The sequence below is a fragment of the Dryas octopetala genome, chromosome 3 (genome assembly GCF_963921425.1).
Source record: "Dryas octopetala chromosome 3, drDryOcto1.1, whole genome shotgun sequence".
Taxonomy (NCBI): Eukaryota; Viridiplantae; Streptophyta; class Magnoliopsida; order Rosales; family Rosaceae; genus Dryas; species Dryas octopetala.
In genome coordinates this window covers 28,105,113-28,123,163 of record NC_141368.1, presented here as the reverse complement: position 1 = coordinate 28,123,163, position 18,051 = coordinate 28,105,113, and the positions used below count along the sequence as shown (strand labels likewise).

Sequence of the window (18,051 nt, the reverse complement as noted above, 5' to 3'; positions counted from 1 at the left end):
CATTAAATACTAAATCATACAAAAACTTAACTAAAAGATAGATTAAACACATACCTCACCAAAAATGCAATTATCCTTCACAACAAATGCAACACTATCCTTCCTTCACCAAAAAAATAAATCATTGTCAAATATGAGCTCAACATCAATCTAAATTCAAATACGAAAATAAGAGAGAGAGAGAGACAGAGACAGAGACAGAGAGGATTAGAAATTGTTAGATCTAACAAATCGAATAATTCTTTATACTACATAGAGGTAGAGACACGATCATACATGTTCAATCAGATTCATCATGTTATTAGCCATGAAATAAAGACATACATGATGAAGCCATCTCCTTCGGGTTTGATCTAGGCAAGACAAGATCTTCCACTCTCTCCAACAGTCTGTATGCTCTATATGATCTATCGATCTCTCAATGGGCACTACTACAAAATAGCAATCAGACAACGGATTTTCACCGTTGTCTAAGTTTATAATTTACCGTCGTCTAATCGAGTGTTGTCTATTCATACCCCCAATAGACAACGGATAAAATCCGTTGTCCTGGTGCACCTACACAACGGTTATAGATGTACCACCGTTGTATATACAACCTTTAAAATCAATGATTTGGAAGATACCGTTGTTGAGTGCCAATTTAAACATCGGTTTATATTTAAAAACCGATGTGTATATATATGTTAAACAACGGTTATGTTAAGTAAAGAATTGGTTTTACAACTATTTTAGGTAGAAACACGAGGTGAAATAGCCATTAAAACAACGGTTTATTGTTAATAACCGTTGTGTAGGCTATTGAAAATAGGTATACTGCCATGTCTATAGGTCTTTCATACTACGTTGTTTACATGAAACCGTTGTATGAATGCATTAAAAACATCAGGTTTTAACCATATAACCATTGTATATACTTATTTGGTACATCGGTTTTGAGTTAGAAACTGTTGTATGAAGGCATTTAGCACAATGGCTTTTTAAGGTTTGTATGGTATGCTTATGGATTAGACAATGGTTTCTGATATTGAACAATTGTAAGTTAAGGGTATAGACCACGCTTTTGATCGAAAAACGGTTGTATAATGTGCCTGTTTACATCTGTTTTAAGAAGCTCCCAATTGTCTTTGACCACAATGCAATTATAAACAAAAATGCACAATCTGATGAGATAGACTGTTTTGGTACAACCATTGTTCCAAATTGATTCCCATCATAATTAACATTCCTAATAAATTATACATTTACAAAATACCATTCACAATAATAAAGAATTGGAATTTATAAAATACTAAATAATATAAGATATTTCAAGATAGTAATTGTATATATGCCTTAACCCAATTCCATTTACAAAACCAACCATGCCATACACAAAAACCCTCCATATATGCCTTTCCAAAATATCAAGCATCAATCTAATCTACCAAATTGCTGCCATATATCAAAAGTATTATCCAGCAAAGCTAGCCTATCAATCATTAATATCCCCAAGCTAATCTAACAAAGTAATCAATCATATATATATACTCCAAGCTAGTCTAACTAAACACATGGCCTACAAAATCAAGTCAAAAAGGTGTCATATATGCAATAATCCAACATTAGTCTACATATACTACCCCACAAAGTTTGCCCATTTAGCCCGGACTTCATTGATATCTAGCTTCTTGGGTATAAGTGTTGTCCTTCCTCCGCTCCCACTGAAACAAGGCAGAAATGGAGTACTAATTAAAAATAAAATTCAACCCAAAATGCAAACCTTCACAGCAGCAACATCAACACCCGGGGTCTGAGTCTTAAAAATTATTATCAATGCTATTAACAGAATCATTAGAAAGCAAAAAACATAAAAGAGAAAGAACACATGAAATAGATTCCAGACATGTAGCAGTAACATTGCATCCTCTAAATTCAGCATATTAAGCTTGTTCAAGCCTGCCATGCACAAATGAAAGTCGAGCAACTGAGTCTTAGAAAGGTAAAGATAAACAAACATTATGAGGGATAAACGTAAATGATCCAGCAAATTGATACCCTAAAGAAAACAGTATGATAATGTCAAATAGGATGCTGGATTTTCCTTGCTCTCCCTTAGAAAAATTCCTGTTTATAGGCTTTTTCCTTTTATTTTCTCTTAGTACTGTCAACTATAATAATAATAATAATAAGAAATACTCCTAAAAATAGGAGCATCAGCAGTTGTTGCTCCTTTACAGCTTGAGCTAAGATGGTAGTGCATCAAAGTTGGATTCTCTCTCTATCATAGCCAGTGTGTAAGTAGTGTCACCATCCTACTCTTCTAATTGCATATATAAAGAGTCTATGATTGTGTTTGAATGTGTGTGTGTGTACACACGCAAATAAGAAAAACAGAAATTGAGAGAAGCAGAAAACTATTGATGCATTGACAACTAGAAAAACTATGGAATACCTTTCAAAGAAGAAACTCCATAATCATTAATGTTACAGTTGGATATCTATAACTCATTCAAGTTAGCAAACTTCCTACGAGCACATGTTGGAGACATGCATCAATGATGCCTTACCACTCAACATCTCCTCAGTGAGCTCCATCTACTCATTGTAGTCTGCATAAGTCATTGTACTCAGTCATTTCACCTTCATTTGATTAAATGAAAAACAATATAAGGAATAAGCTAGTAATGAAGTAGTATTGATTTACCACTCAACATTTCCTCAGTGAGCTCCATCAAGTCATTGTAGTCTGCAAAAGGCATACAGAAATTACAGGTAGGGAACTGAGGATTATGAGTCATTTCACCTTCTTTGGATTTAATGCAAACAATATAAGGAATAGGTGTATCAATGTTGGAAGGGACATACGGACAATGCAATGCTGGTATAGTTTAACATTGAACTGTAAACATAATGAGGTAGTATTGATTTGTCTCATTGAATCAAGATGTCACTGTAAGACACAATAATAAATTACCATGAAAATATTTGCCGCTCATACATTTTATTGGTGAAAAAGTAGTATTTGAAATGAAATATTTCTTTGAAAATGTCAGTGTACATACCTTTGTATCAAAGTGCAATCAATCAACACCTTTCCAATTATCAACATCATAAGTAGTGTAATGCTTGCAACACCTGCTACCTTGAGCCTACAACCAGTGGCATTGCCTTGACCACTCACTTCTTGCAGATCCCTAACATAATTCATTGCATAATTTGACACCACCAAAGAATCCTATAGGCATGAAGACTGCAGCAACTAATGAGTCCAAAAATAATCCAAATCTTGTATCTGTTCTTATTGATTCAAGCACACATGAAATTCACTTTAATTGAAAAACGTAGAACAAGAGATTAAAGCATAACTAAAATGAGAATCCCAAAGACAATTTCAGTCAATTACATACCTAAAAAACCTATACATGGAACTCTTAAATTGCCTAGAAAATTTGGGAAGTTAGGAAAAAGAGATAACCAAAAATCTTAATTTCTTTTTTTCCTAATTATGATCGTCTTGGTACTAAGATGATTTTATTTTTCTGCACAATAGCAACAGAGGACTCCCAAAAATTCTTATGTCTATCAGACTCTTAGTAATTGTCACCTTACTCATAATAGTACTACACATTTCCTACACATTACTGATACATGATAGTCATAAATGATAGTATTAATTAATCCAAAGAGAAAGTTGACCAATGGTTAGCTAGCTTCTTTGAGAAGCCTTCCCTTTTTCAATATATATATCCAACTTTCTGTATTTCTCTGTGTCTATATTTCTTTGCAATTGCTATACAGATATTTATCTCACTTTGATCCTTCTATGCATTTCTCCAATATACTGATACTCATCATATGCAAAGTTGATCAGGTAAGTAAGATACTTCATACTAACAAACTTTTCCTGATAGCTAGTCATCAACTATTTTAATTATTTTCTCTACTTAATTATATTTCTCTTCAATTTCCTTTTGTGATTTAGTAGGTCCCTTTAAAAAAAAAAAAAAAATCAAAGCAAAGCAGTGTGAATGTTTGATATGCATAGCATGTATAAGTTCTCAGTGAATGTCCATGTTAAATTCACTTTGAATATCTTTATTTAGTTTAAGCACACAAACAAGAATGAAGCAATAATGTAATGAGCATCAAAAGTCAAAACCCCACATACCACTAGCAGCAGTTGGATCACACAAAAAAAACCATTGGCTTTTGAAAATCCATAGTTTCAGCTTTTGATTGTTAAAACAACTTTCTTGTTATTTTAAGTGGACTCTGTGAAATATATTAATGGCAATTCAAGGCGTGTTACCATATCAGGATTCACCTGAATCCAACAGAATTAGTCCTCCTGACATAATAGTACCTTAGAAGACAATTAATCGCATTGGGATGCCACATACCTCATATCTGTGCCGATGTCTCTCATCAATGAAGCGTTTGTTTCCATATCTAACAAATGAAAATTGCAAAAGATTAGCCAACATAGGCATCTCATTTGGCATGCTGGTACTCTCTGATTTTCATGTGCATCAAATTACTGATTGATCTATGCAGATCAATACATTTTCTCAAAAGCTTTGGTTCTTATAACAATTACAGTTTCAAATCAAAGAAATGCTTAAGATATATGTACAAAACAATTGTGTGTATCTCTTTCTAAGTTAGTACTCACAGTTTAGCTGATTTGCAGTCTGTACATTGGAAGTACGTTCTCCTGGATCCAAGGCGCATGGTGCCTCCCATGTGTGTTTTCGAGCCCTACTTACACAGTACAGAGATCAGATGAATAAGCAAGACGCTGAGTTCAGTTCACGGAAACATAAATCTCAAAACACAGAATGCAGACCTCAGGCATTAGTATAACACAGGGATTCTTAGTGTTAGGATCAAATTCTGTGCTGTTGGCATCCTACACATTTCCTACAAAGATATGCAACATCCATAGAGTAGCACTACACATTTCCTATCATATTTAACAACCATTTGATCCACCAATGGACAAAAGGATGAAATGACTGAATTTGTTGCAATTTAGGGAAAAAAAAAATTAGACTATATTCAGGAAGATTAAGTTCCAGTTTAGAGGACCCAGAAAAATAAAAGCCAAATAACTCCATCAACTAAATGGACTTTTAATTTAAATACCTGTGAAACATGGTATTCAGGGCCATTTGTTAATGAGAAAAGGACAAACCCCTCCGTCTGGTCAACATCATCTGCCAACCAGGTAACATGTAAGAATTTACAGAAAGGAATTAGGCAACACAGGACTGTGATAAACAATACATGAAACTATCAGTCACTTCAAAATGTAAAGCAATCTTACCCAAAGCTGGCTTAGACCAACATGGTTTTAACTCTTCGCCACCATTTTCCCAAGGCCCACCATTCTTCTTAGCAGAGGTAACAAGGCCCTCCTTTGAAATCTTGGCATTTTCTAAGGTATCTCTTCCTCCCCCTCCTGGAAATTTCTCCTACATAAAGCAAAAGAGAAGGAAGCCCTGTAAATAAATGCTCAAATTTATTCATTGTAAATAAACAATGTCAACTTCATCTCAATCTATACATGATCTAAATTTATTTAAATTTATACATGAGCTCCACTAGAACTCTATACAACTCTTTTAGAGTGATGACTGATGAATACCCCTAAAGAGAAATTATAACTATTGAATTCAAGAGGGAAAGGATAACAAAAGAGTCTTGAATTCAATAATTAACTCAACATAGAGTTCATCATAACTATATGACTTAGTTGACCAGAAATCTTTCTTCAACTCTTGGAGAACTAAAATTCTGAATCCATTTTGCCTCTCTAATTCCGACAAGCAAAGGATGGGGAATGACACAGTTAAACATTTCAGAAAGTGGCTAAATCTATAGTAACCCGGAAAGATGGGTATTGCTATGATTCAACTTCAATTACAACAAATCAATCAAAACCCATCAAGGAATACAAATCAAATGAAACAGAGACCGAGACAGAGAGATCGATATTACACATATTACACAATGACATTTATGTTGTTATTCTACAAAATGACAGAGAAAAATCATACAAATTAAGAACAGTTAATGAACAAAATTAATAATAATTAAGAACAAAAATTCCTATTAAAAATCCTAGTTCATGAGATTAAACCAAGCAAGAAAATTTTAAAAAGAGATGACATGAAAGGAATCAACCTCAAAAAACAAACGAATCTAACCTCAAATCCCTCCAAAGTAAACCCACAAAAAAATTACAAAAAAAAGAAAAAAAAAAAAGATAACAAAACACAAATTCAGCAACGTAGAGGAAATAATCAAGAACTTCATGTGAGAACCCTAGCACAGAGGAAAAACAAAAGAGTAAAGTGAGGGAAAAAGCACCTGAAAGCCCAGTGTGAGCTCAGCGAAGTCAATGGTCCAGATTAGGGTTAGGGTTTCAAGCTTTCCCAAATCTTTGTGTGATTTGGTTGGAGGATAGCATAAATCCAGTGATTTCAGAAGGCATAAACGACTGAGAGTCGACATGATAAGAAGATGTGTGCAGCCATGGCGACGGTGATGAGAAGACGAGTGCGTACATGGTGGTGAAAGGGCGACACAATGGTGGTGAGGGACGGTGATGGGTGATGGCCATAATCAGAAGAGAGAAAGAGAAAGAGTGAGCAAAGTGAGAGTGCGGGAGGTCTGGGTTTTGGGAAGAAGCAAGTCTGGGTTTGAGGGCACGAGGAGGAGGAGGTCTGTGTTCTGTCTGAAGGGTTAAAGGCGCGATGGTTTTTTTCATTAACGCGGGCGTGTATTTTGTCAAATACAAAGACCCGCAAATTTTTTTATTTTTCTGTAACTTGTCCAACACAACGGTTTTACTTAAAACTATTGTGTTTAATAATTTAAGAAAATTCATCCGACCAAATAGCATTGGATATGATACCTTCATATAACAGTTTATTAAAATCCGTTGTGTATTAAATTAAGATAACGGACAAAATAAGAACCGTTGTCTATTGACTGTTGTCTATTTATACAATTGTAGTAGTGGGGGCAAGACAATTGAACTGATTAAGTTGTGACTTGTGAGAGCAAGGACCTTGTCTTACATAGAGGTCACGTGCTAGAAACCTATCCATCAAAGATTTCCTGCCATGTACATGATACCTCTTCACCTAATTCTATATCTTATTTGGGCTTTATTAAAACCCATATAATTAGGCTCAAATACCATAATATTAATCACAATTAATATTATAGTTACTGAATGTATTACATATATTACTTTTTACTTTAATTAAAAAACATTGAAGAAACCAAATTATATTGTAAGTTTCATGTGATATAAGGTGAATATAATACGCTCTGGAGCAAATACTGTTAAATAAAATTAGTATATTCTTTATATTGTATAATTTAATTATGCACTAAAATCTAAACCCTAATACTCAATATACTATATATACCCTAATACTCTTTATACTCTATAATTTATACATTAAATCCTATATACTCTATATTCTTTAGGATATTAGGTTTTAGACCATTTAAGGTTTAAAATAACTCAACGAAATCTCAAACTTTTTTTTTTCAATTGCCCAAAGGCCCCAAACCCCCCCCCCTCCTTTTTTCTCTTTTTTTTTTTTCTTTACTTTTTTTCCCCGTGCCTCTCTCTTCAGTCTTTTTATTTTTATCTTTCCTTCCATTTTTCTCGTGCCTCTCATCCAGCCAAGCTTTGTCTTCACTAAGTGTAACAACCTAAATTTTGGCTTACGGTAATTTTGTTACTTAAATTTTTCAAACTTGTTTTAAAGTTTGTTTAAAGGAATTAGAAATTTCTTTAAGTTTATTTTAACTAACTTAGACCTCTGGTTGTGGTTCTAGAGCTTAGTTGTGTGAAAATGAATTTTAGAAAATGAAAATTCAAGAATTTGGCGATTATTATTTTTTTTAGAATTAAATTATGAGAGTAGGATTTTTCATAATTTTTTTTAAATCAACTTGACTATTTTGAGGTCATAGGAAATTAGTGCTCATCAATACGAGTCCGTATAATTTTTCGGTGAATTATTTAGAGTCTTGAGCTATTTTTGGTGAATTTGTAAAGTTTGAGAAAATAAAAAATAGGAAAATTTCGATAATTTTGATAAATTTCGGTAAATTTCGAAAATTTCGGCGAAATCTTCACGAAAAATTGTTAAACATGTGTTTCGATTTCGGAACTCTAAAAAAATGAAATTTTCGGCAAAATTTTGCCGCAAATTTTGAAATTTAATACCTTGACTGGCAACGACGTCGGAGGTGATGCAGAGAGAATGAGATACAGAGGGAGGAAGGAGAAAAGGAGAGAAAGTGTGAAAAAAATTTGAATTTTGGTATGTATATGAGGGTATAATTGTCCAATCAAATGCAGAAAAATTAGAGATAAAATGTAAGTTCTTCCAATTTCTCTGTGGTATTATATCTGAATTGAAATTTCATATCAGATTCTCGAAATTGGAGACGGAGGTGGCGGCAGATCTTGGGTTGTTGCACATTTCAAGCTTTGGATTTTAATCATCCCCCAATTTCCCAACAAATTCGAGAGATAACAGAGAAGAAAGAGAGAAAATGGTGGGAGGATAGAGAAAAGAGAAGATATAGAGATGAGGAGGGGTTTGGTTAGCGGCACTGCTGGCACAAGGAGATAGGGGAGAGAGAAGGAGAGAAGGCATCGCTAAAGGCTATTTGACTGGTTGGCTGGCAACGACATCGTAGGTGGTGCAGAGAGAATGAGATACAGAGGAAGGAAGGAGAAAAGGAGAGAGTGTGAAAAAAATTTGAATTTTGGTATGTATATGAGGGTATAATTGTCCTTTCACACTAAAAATTGTGATAAAAGTAAACTTTGAAGAGAGAGTCAAAAAAAATTTAGTTAGTATTTAAAAAAATTATGAAATAAAATTTCTCAATATAATATTGTGAAATCTTAATAATTATACGTCATGTTCAATTAGGGCTTATCCGTAGATTTGGTCTTTAAAACTAACTTCTTTTTTTTTCACTTGCCCCTAAAAGTAAAATTCTCCCACCCCGACCTCAATAAGCCTTCAATTAATTATGTTTCCGGCCCGTGCGCACCCCATTTTATCTCACTCTAACAACACTTCTTTTTCACTCACTATATGGTGTTTGTATTTTGGTCTGAGCTGAAGTGATAGCAGCAAATGGCGTGGAGGATGGCAATGCTAAGGAGCGGCAGAGGGAACATGGACTGCATTTTGGGCATCAGGAGGTGGGCCCACACCCACATAGCTGCCATGCCTCCGCCGTTGGCTGGGGCCATTGAACGCAAGAACGCATCGGCACCGTTCATTCTGCCCGAGTTTGATCGGGTGCCAGAGAAGGATAATAGCGTCGGATTCGGGTTCCCCAGTTTCTCATTTGGTGGATCCATGGACCTCATGGCTGTCCCCAAGAGAAAGGTATATGGTTGTTTTAGGGTTTAGGGTTTACCAAAAAAATACTAAAATTTACTTATTTTTTCTATTTTTTTTATCAAGTAGCTTTTATTTACTGTCTGCAATTGGTTTTTTTCTTTATAAACATTTCTTTTATTTACATTAGGGACTTCCACTTTCTGAATTTCTGGTATGGATGATCATTTTTGGATTATTCTCTTTGACCATTGTGATTATCATAGTTTTTCTTGGAGGTAATTGTCAACTGCCTGAATGCTCCATACAGTTGTGGCTCATCTTTTGCATATGTTTTTCATCACCTGGCTCATTTTCACCGTTATTCTGAAATTTGGTTCCCTTTTCTGTTTTCATTGTGTTAATATCTCCTCTTTTGTTTTAGTTGTGCTATTATATCTTACATTTACAAGCTGTAAATTGTATACCGTGCAGACTTCTCCCCACAAGAGAGGCATAAGAAATGGTCCAAAGGCCTTGAAACCTGTTCCGGTGATAATCCGATGCAAGTAAGTGTTTTCTAAGTTATGTTATCATTTTGATGGGGAAGTCAAGATATTATTCCGAAAATGTTTCTCCATTTCTATAATGAGTATTGTTCAGCAATTAGCTGAATGTTTAAATTGTTACTGATAATTTAGTTTTGGATTATTGTGTTAAAGAAACAACTGAATCTTGGTGGACTACTTCATTAATTATTTTTTATCCTCTTTTGGGCTACAATAGAAAAAAGACTTGTATTCTGGCACTTCTATAACAATTGAAGTTTGTGGTTAATGTGGTGAGCAGATGAAATAATTCTGATTGTCAAGCTTATGTCCATTGTATTAGTGGGGTGATAGAGCATTGGATAAGAGGGTTTTGTTAGGGGCTTCTATAGAATACAAAAAAATTACGAAATCATTGAAAAATGATAATACCCAAATTGACTAAAAAAGCATGAAATTGAACAAATTTAGATGTTTACGTTTTATTACAGAGGTATTCTAAAGCTTTGGCTCATTTTTTTCATTATTAAATAAAGAACAATTATATCATCGCATGTCAGAAAAATGTGAGAATTCCTGTGTTCTTTTGTTCTCTTCCTGTTTATGTAAATCCAGCACTTAATGCCCTGTTTTAAACCCAGCATGTTGTATAATTGTGTGTATATAGAAATAAAAATCTTCAAATATTGATACACAGAAAAACATCATTTTGATGTCTAACGATATTTGGTTGCAGGGGTTGTGGTCGAGTCAAGCTGCCACACTTTTATTGTTGCAGCGGACATAGGGGAGATACTGGTGGACGGGAAGGCTCAACAAGTTGAGATTAGAGTTACCATCTTATACTAACTGCAGTAGACTTGTAGGATGGAAGGTTGAACACCCAAATAAGTTTTAATATATAGTGCATTTATTCGGTCACACTTTTTCCTCACTCTTTTGCTCACAGCACATCCCAATGCACTAGAATGATCCGAGAGTGGAGATTTGGAGGAATTAGGGTAGTGTGATTTGGTTTATTTGTGGGGATTAGCTTACTCTAGTACTACGAGAAGAAGAATATTTGGTCAATTTTGAACTTTTTTGTCGTTCTGACCATTTATGGGAAGTGGCCATTGGTGTAGGGGTTCTCTAACTGGATTGTTAAAGTTTCATTCTAATTTAATGTTTGTTTCATGGTAGTATATTGGCTAGAGGTTTAAATTTGTTTTCCTCTCTCTCCGTAATTTCTCAAAAAACTCAAAAAACTACCTATATAACAAACAAGTCCCATTTGCTCCACAAATGCATAGGCTGGAGAAGTCAATGACTTGCTCTGTTAAGAAGTGTCTCAAAAGTATGTAATTTGTCTTCACATGTCTTGCAGTAAAAGACGATATTGGCAAACCACAAAAAGCCTATTGCTTTAACCAGAAAGTGAGTTCTCCTTATTGGCAAGTTCAAAAAGAAGCTATAACTCAGCCAATGAATTGAATTTGGCACATATGGTTTATAACATACAAGTTTAAATCATAGTATGAGCATAGGTTGTAGTAAAAATTGTTTATTTATTCCTCCAATATTAAATAGGTTACAAAGGAAGTGTTTCTCTCAGCATGAATTTAACACTTGGATCAGAAGGATACAAAGTACAACAATAAGAGCTTTTATGTGGTCAATCAAAGATTTGGCTGTGATATCTCATTGCTCGCTTACACACAGCATTAATAGGCAGCAACATGTTCTGATCCCTCTGTAATGAGATAGCAAGGACAAAACAATATACACGATAGCCCTGTTTGTGCTCTCCACATGCATATACTCCCAGAACCTGCAGAGACCACTTACTAGATTATATCTCACTAGATTAATGCAGGACACATTTTTATCACCATAATAATGAAGTAAACAGACTATAAATAATTTGTTCAAACAGCTTGATAATAAAAATTTTCATAAAAAGAGGGAATACCAAGCATTAGCCACCAATATGTATCATAGGCCTATTTGCTGTCTTTGCAATATCAAACATTCCAGCATGTGAAGCTTTCTTCCTCTTCACCTAAAGCACACATGAGAGAAATCCTCAAAATATATACAAGGAAAGCTTGAAAGCTAAATTTGCATCAGGACATGTAACTTAATCATATACAACACTAAGCAATTACATGTTTGAAGCATAGGGCATTATGAAAAAAATGTGATACACATACCGCTGACCCAATTATTTCCCTGAGCTCATGATCGTCAGCACCACAACGAAGGGGATCTCTTAAGCTGACCTGCAAAGTAAACATCTAATATGAATAACAAGAAAGCATTGTCCAAAATTTCTATTTCAAATATAATCCACAAGACTTCAAGGAAAGCTTATTTAATACTAAACATTCTGGTCTACTTAAACCTCCTTTATAAGCACATACGTGAATAAGTGGCCAACTAGAATATGGGTGGAAACTGGGCAGGTTAAGGTGGGTCATAAATGGGAATGCTCCATAAATCACAATTATCAATTTACGCATTTCTTACTCACTTAAGCTATGAGCTTGTTATGGCCAAAAAAGATATGAGCTTGTTACCCATGGAGGCTGCTCCCCAGCACATAGCTGCGTAGGGAGCAAAGAACTGTTACCCATACATGCCCAACCCTATTTATATGGACAGGACCCTCCCTGACCCACTTACTCATGTACAACATACATATATATACATGTAAATACCTTTTTTTTGGCTAAAAATTCTGTATTGCATCAAAAATTGTTTTAAATACCAAATTGATGGGACAAAGTACAAAAGATTTATACGTAAACCTTGAGAAGACACAAGGAACAAGCTCCCATACATTCATGCTCTAACTTAAAGCAAACATGAATAAACAAACTAAAAAAATAAAGGAGATAATAATAAGCCTTGAAGATTGAAGATAAGATTTAGGAATATAGCAGACAGATAGATGAATCTTGCACAAAGACCCAGACTCTCTACTTTCGTGTTTCTCAGCATATTGTTCTGAAATTTTCAATTGATTTGCAGGAGAGTGTGATGACACACATTCATGCTTTGATGTTGTTAAAGCTCATGTTTCTTAAAGGGAAACAATGAAAAAAACTCTTAGAGGAAACTCTCAAAAGAAATAGAAAAGCAAAAGAGTCTAATACTAGGTCTTTATTAAAAGAGGATAGAACCTGAATCCATAATAAAATTAATTCCTATCCCTTAAAATAAATATAATGTCAACAGTCAAAAAACACAAAATACACAAAATCCTAATTAAAAATGCTACTGCAGTGGTACTGTGTGTGAACAGCTACCCAGCAAAATAATCTCTTTTTTTCCCTGGTCTAGTCCTGCATCAATGGTGCTCTATCCCAAACTTAGCACTTGACATATTGAAGAAATATAAACATAAATTTATCCAAGACTTAGATAACTTGAACCAAGATAATGAATGCATAGATCCTCAGAAAGTAAGCATGTCTTAATAGTCCATGACAGCATGCATGATCAGAACTGGAAATGACGATGTGAAGTGACAACGTATATCTCACTCAAATTCCACTAAAAACTAATAAGCCAAAGTACAAACAGGCAGATTACTCACCTCTGAAGGACCAAATAAGCAAACTTTGAAGTTCCCATCAGCTAAGAGTCGCAATCTATTGCAACCAGCACAGAAATGCTCGGTCATTGATGTGATAAAAGAAACAACACCAAGATGCTCATCTATCCTGAAATTCTTGGCTGTGTCTGTTGGGTGATCCTGAAGTCTCTTTAGGCTTGGAAACTGTTTTACCTGTTCATTAATAATAAGTGACTTAAGTTATATACAAGGAGCATTCAGAAATCCAGTAGTAGGATTACCGGTCAGAATTCTACCTTACCACTTTATCCAACATTTCTGAGTAGGGTACAAGTTTTTTAACGTTCCAAACATTTCCATCAAAAGGCATGAATTCAATGAATCGAATGTTAATCGGTTTTTCACGTGTCAGCTCTACAAAATCGCATATCTCATCATCATTGAACCCACGCATCACAACGCAATTTACCTGAATAACGGCACAGAAAACTTATAAAGATACAGACATGTATATTCCCATATGAATCGTACTTGTGCATGAGAATGTGTTAATGTAAGCATGCATTTATCTCTATACCATTATTATAACCTCTCATTAACAAAAGCCTTAAATAATAGTATGAAAATCATAACCCCATCAACAGAGAATAGAGAACATTATAAATTGCATAAACAAATAATCAAAAGAAACATTCCAGAAGTGAGAATATACTAGTATAAATTTGAGAAGAAGAAACATACTTTAACAGGATTATATCCAAGGTCTACAGCAGCATTAATTGATTCCATAACCCTTTCATGCCCTTTACGCCTGGTCATAAATTCAAACTTTGCAGGGACCAATGTGTCTAAACTAATATTCAAAGAAGTAAGCCCGCAGTCTTTCAGCTTGGGAAGTTTTCTTGCAAGAGTAATTCCATTGGTGGTCATCCCCAGTGTTTTTAATCCATCCAAGTTAGATAACTGTAAGCATATGTCTTCAATGTCTTTCCTTATGGTTGGCTCCCCTCCAGTCAAACGGATTTTATTAACTCCGGAGCTTACAAACAGATTTGCCAACCGTACAATCTCATTCTGCGAGAGAATTTTAGGGCTGGGAGTAAGTTCCACACCATCTGCTGGCATACAGTACTGACATCGCAGATTGCATCGCTCTGTCAAGGAGATCCTCAAGAAAGTGTGTAGCCTTCCAAATGAATCAATTAACATCTCAGAAACAGGGTTATATATCTGAAGATCTTCTGACAACTTAGCACAAGAGGTTGCATACATCCTTGGTGTGAATCCATTCAGTTGATGACGAAGTAAACTCTTAGCATCACTATTTCTGGATGTGGAACACGACCCAGTTTCAAAGTCGACCTAAGAAAAAGTATGAACATTGCTAATCAAATATAATTCCACGAGAAGGTGATACTCACCCCAAGATTGAACGCAAGAGACATGATGAACTTGAAATCAATCATTGTTCAACAAGACTGGTTCTTACAGAAGTAAAGTGCTAAAAAGGGAGGAATTTAGCAAAAAGTTTTTTGGAGAAAATGTCCACTTATATTTATATATAAAGCTGAAATCCTATTTTATTTCAAGACCCGTTTGGGTAAGGGAAACCCCCCAATGGGGATCAACTTAATACATGAAAATTCTGGACTTGTTTCATGAAACTTTATAGTAGTATCAAATAGAAAATACAAATCTGGTGAGAGAAATCTTTTGAGTTGGGAACTTCATTTTCAATATTCACAAAGCTATCTATATTGGCAAACATGGAACAAAGCTAAAGTTCATGCGAAATGTAAAATGTCATACAAATGCAAATATATGTGGGGTGGCCTGCCTCGTTGATCAAATAAATCGAGCACCCAACACGCAAACATTATATATTCATTCATTATCAGAAACAAAAAATAAGAGAGAGAGAGAGAGAGAGAGAGAGAGAGAGAGAGAGAGAGAGAGAGAAAGAGAGAGAGAAAGAGATACCAAGAAAGAATTGAAATTTCTAAAGCCGATACGGCAGTGGGCAAAATTGAATAGATGACGCTTCATCATGGTTGTCTTTGAAACCACAAAAGCATAAAGCAATTGAAAGCAGAAGACGGATTATGTGGTAATGGGTGGTGAAAGCAGAGAGCACAAGTTCAAGTTCTGATGAAAAAGAAAGGAGAGCATAAGATATAAATGAAAACCGAACCGACCTTGTTCTTGCCTCTTGGGCTTCTATTAAATTTGTCTGTTGGAAGCTTTCCATTTTTTTTTCTCTCTTTTCTTTTTTTTTTTGGCCATGATCTTTTCTCTCTTTTCGAAACATCGAAAGGCCGGTTGGCAACTGCCAGTAGCAAGCAGACAAATACAAAATGGATGGCTGATTCTCGTATGCCCGAGCTTAAACGAGGATTGGGCCTTATATTTACTCACAATATATTTAATATCCCTCTTCCAACTCAAAAAAAAATCAAAAAAGAGTATTCAATTAAGATTTTAATAAATTTTAAAAAAATTATAGAATCTAGCAGATTTCATATATTCAAAAATTCGAATCTCTATTTTTATTGATATTCAAAGAAATATCTAGCAATGATGAACTAGATGCCTTTCCTATAATATTTTTTTACACTAGCTGAACTAGATGAACATAAAATGGAATAGATTATAAAATTTATGCAATTATCATTCCCTCCAATCCTCCAATTACAAAATGAAAGATATCACTTATGAAGTACTTTCTTACAAAACAAAAATTAACATTAAAAAAATATGGATAATAGAGAATACTTTTATGAAGTTTTTCATGATAAAGAAGTTAGTTAAGAATGATATGCAAATGAACCAGAAGATGAATTGGAGTACGTGAGAAATGTAGTGACCTACATATATGAATCAGTATTTAAAAGGAGAAGATCTAGAGTTGAACAATTCCAAGTGGAGAAATTAAGTATTGAACTATTTTTATAACTATTGCAAAACTTTGTTTAATTAACTTCTATCTTGATAAGGAAGTCATCATCAATGTTTTAGGAAAATTAGAGATGAGAACAAATTTTGCGATTTTGGATCACTCTAGTAAATGTTAAGATGATGCATAAGCAATAAATAAAGCCTCAAATGCTAGCAAGAATGTTGAATTGTATCATATCTTGCCTGATGCTTTTAGTGTGAGTCCAAGCATCATTCCCTAACTTAAATAGCATATTTAATTTGCTTCCAGCAACCCCAAAGTTTACCACAACTTCATATTCATTAGGAAACAAACAAGGATTAGCATACAACACAACTTTGTTGATGTAGTGATCACATCTATTAATGTTATTTCTTTGAAAATGTTTACAGAGTTCATGCATTTGTTCGGTTTTTTCCTTTTGAAATTTAAGAGGAAGAAGGTCAAACTTCCCATAGTTAATAGTTTCAAATTTAATAGCATGTGTGGTAACTTATTATGCTGAAGATGTGATCCTTGATTAATTTGGTTTTGCGGTATGTATTTGTCTGTAGGATTCTTGTGTTGACATGATTTCCACAATTAAGTTAGGAAGACAATAACATGAAATGAAAATGAAATGGAGAGAAACATGCCTCATTTCACCAAAGAAATACGCTTGTGTACAGGGAGAGAGAAAGGGGATAAAAACCCCAAATCAAGCAGAGAATGAAAGAAAAAAGAATTTTAAAAGAAAGGAGAGAGAATGAAAAATAGTATTGAAATGTTGTCATATTATACTTCCTAATACTGGCAGATCCACAATGGGATCTAAGAGTTTAATTTAGGTGATCTATTCACTCAATTAACTTGATTAAATTCACTTTCAGTGATCGGACCTCAATTTTTATTTTATATGATTATTCAGGAACTAGTCAAACAGACACAACTCTGACGATACAGTAACTAAAATCTGAAACTCCATATTTACTTGTAAAATCAAACCAACTTCAGTAAATACCACAAGTCAGAACACACCAGGGAATTGAGTGACACCCTATGCACTCAAAGGATCCATCAATGTAGGCATCTCAGTGCTATCAACAACTAAAGTGGTGTGTGGACAGATTTAACAAACTTTCATTTAGCATTCATGGTCTAAGTTAACATGCTAAAGTGAAGTGTGTGATCTTGTGAAGATATTTTCGAATCAATAATCAGCAACACATAGGAAACAAATCACAAACAAGCCACACGATTGTTCACCCAGAAAACCACTAACGGTTAAAAACTGGGGGTCTTTCCAGCTGACCAAGCAATCCACTAAAGAAGAAGTTCAATACAAAGGGAGCACACAGCACACAAGCTCAATCACTAAGTCCTAGACTAAGTGACAGCTTTCTTACCCCTTTGTGCAACTTCCATAAGCAAGGCAATTGGTCATTCATGAAGAAGGCAGCTCCAACTCCAAGATCATCAACCCATGACACCAATTCACACCAAGCCCAGTAGATTCATCAATGTATAAACATGATATGCCAATGTTGGATTCTTAAAAAGAAGATCAACCTTCTCAAGCTAGAGGCATGAAAAGGTTGATACTGAATCCTTCAACTAAAATCTAGAATGAATGTGTTTGAAAAATATATAAAAAGATTTAAACACTCAAGCCCATTC

At 34.5% G+C, this 18,051-nt stretch overlaps 3 protein-coding genes across 6 annotated transcripts; 1 reads left to right on the top strand and 2 right to left on the bottom strand.

The window, feature by feature from the left end:
* Positions 1-1,332: 1,332 nt before the first annotated feature.
* LOC147292245 (uncharacterized) lies at positions 1,333-6,714 on the bottom strand. 4 transcript variants are annotated; one of them, XM_086238252.1, is made up of 9 exons: positions 6,355-6,714; positions 5,309-5,456; positions 5,128-5,198; positions 4,655-4,740; positions 4,383-4,431; positions 3,045-3,217; positions 2,687-2,762; positions 2,435-2,591; positions 1,333-1,703 (listed from the first exon to the last, which is right to left on the bottom strand). In XM_086238252.1, exons 1-7 carry the CDS (start codon positions 6,496-6,498, stop codon positions 2,714-2,716), a joined length of 720 nt encoding a protein of 239 aa, XP_086094378.1. In that variant the 5' UTR covers positions 6,499-6,714; the 3' UTR covers positions 1,333-1,703; positions 2,435-2,591; positions 2,687-2,713. The 4 variants fall into 4 exon arrangements, with proteins under 4 accessions (XP_086094378.1, XP_086094379.1, XP_086094380.1 ...); XM_086238253.1 differs by having other exon boundaries at positions 2,550-2,591; XM_086238254.1 differs by having other exon boundaries at positions 2,687-2,728.
* Positions 6,715-9,078: 2,364 nt separating this feature from the next.
* LOC147292244 (uncharacterized) lies at positions 9,079-11,104 on the top strand. The gene is made up of 3 exons (XM_086238193.1): positions 9,079-9,422; positions 9,849-9,922; positions 10,638-11,104. Exons 1-3 carry the CDS (start codon positions 9,165-9,167, stop codon positions 10,723-10,725), a joined length of 420 nt encoding a protein of 139 aa, XP_086094319.1. The 5' UTR covers positions 9,079-9,164; the 3' UTR covers positions 10,726-11,104.
* Positions 11,105-11,428: 324 nt separating this feature from the next.
* CNX2 (cofactor of nitrate reductase and xanthine dehydrogenase 2) lies at positions 11,429-15,649 on the bottom strand. The gene is made up of 7 exons (XM_086236988.1): positions 15,441-15,649; positions 14,202-14,822; positions 13,762-13,929; positions 13,482-13,673; positions 12,094-12,162; positions 11,853-11,942; positions 11,429-11,711 (listed from the first exon to the last, which is right to left on the bottom strand). Exons 1-6 carry the CDS (start codon positions 15,507-15,509, stop codon positions 11,859-11,861), a joined length of 1,203 nt encoding a protein of 400 aa, XP_086093114.1. The 5' UTR covers positions 15,510-15,649; the 3' UTR covers positions 11,429-11,711; positions 11,853-11,858.
* Positions 15,650-18,051: the final 2,402 nt, after the last annotated feature.

What these genes read in the sequence shown, in the direction of transcription:
- LOC147292245 (XM_086238252.1), bottom strand. Translation starts at nt 6,498, where the DNA reads ATGTCGACTCTCAGTCGTTTATGCCTTCTGAAATCACTGGATTTATGC. An exon ending in CTGAATACCATGTTTCACAG is followed by an intron (nt 4,741 to 5,127) that starts GTATTTAAATTA and finishes CTGTGTAAGTAG; the next exon opens with GGCTCGAAAACACACATGGG. An exon ending in GACATCGGCACAGATATGAG is followed by an intron (nt 3,218 to 4,382) that starts GTATGTGGCATC and finishes TCATGCCTATAG; the next exon opens with GATTCTTTGGTGGTGTCAAA.
- LOC147292244 (XM_086238193.1), top strand. Translation starts at nt 9,165, where the DNA reads ATGGCGTGGAGGATGGCAATGCTAAGGAGCGGCAGAGGGAACATGGAC. An exon ending in TGGCTGTCCCCAAGAGAAAG is followed by an intron (nt 9,423 to 9,848) that starts GTATATGGTTGT and finishes TATACCGTGCAG; the next exon opens with ACTTCTCCCCACAAGAGAGG. An exon ending in CCGGTGATAATCCGATGCAA is followed by an intron (nt 9,923 to 10,637) that starts GTAAGTGTTTTC and finishes ATTTGGTTGCAG; the next exon opens with GGGTTGTGGTCGAGTCAAGC.
- CNX2 (XM_086236988.1), bottom strand. Translation starts at nt 15,509, where the DNA reads ATGATGAAGCGTCATCTATTCAATTTTGCCCACTGCCGTATCGGCTTT. An exon ending in CAGAAATGTTGGATAAAGTG is followed by an intron (nt 13,674 to 13,761) that starts GTAAGGTAGAAT and finishes ATTAATGAACAG; the next exon opens with GTAAAACAGTTTCCAAGCCT. An exon ending in GGGAAATAATTGGGTCAGCG is followed by an intron (nt 11,943 to 12,093) that starts GTATGTGTATCA and finishes TGTGTGCTTTAG; the next exon opens with GTGAAGAGGAAGAAAGCTTC.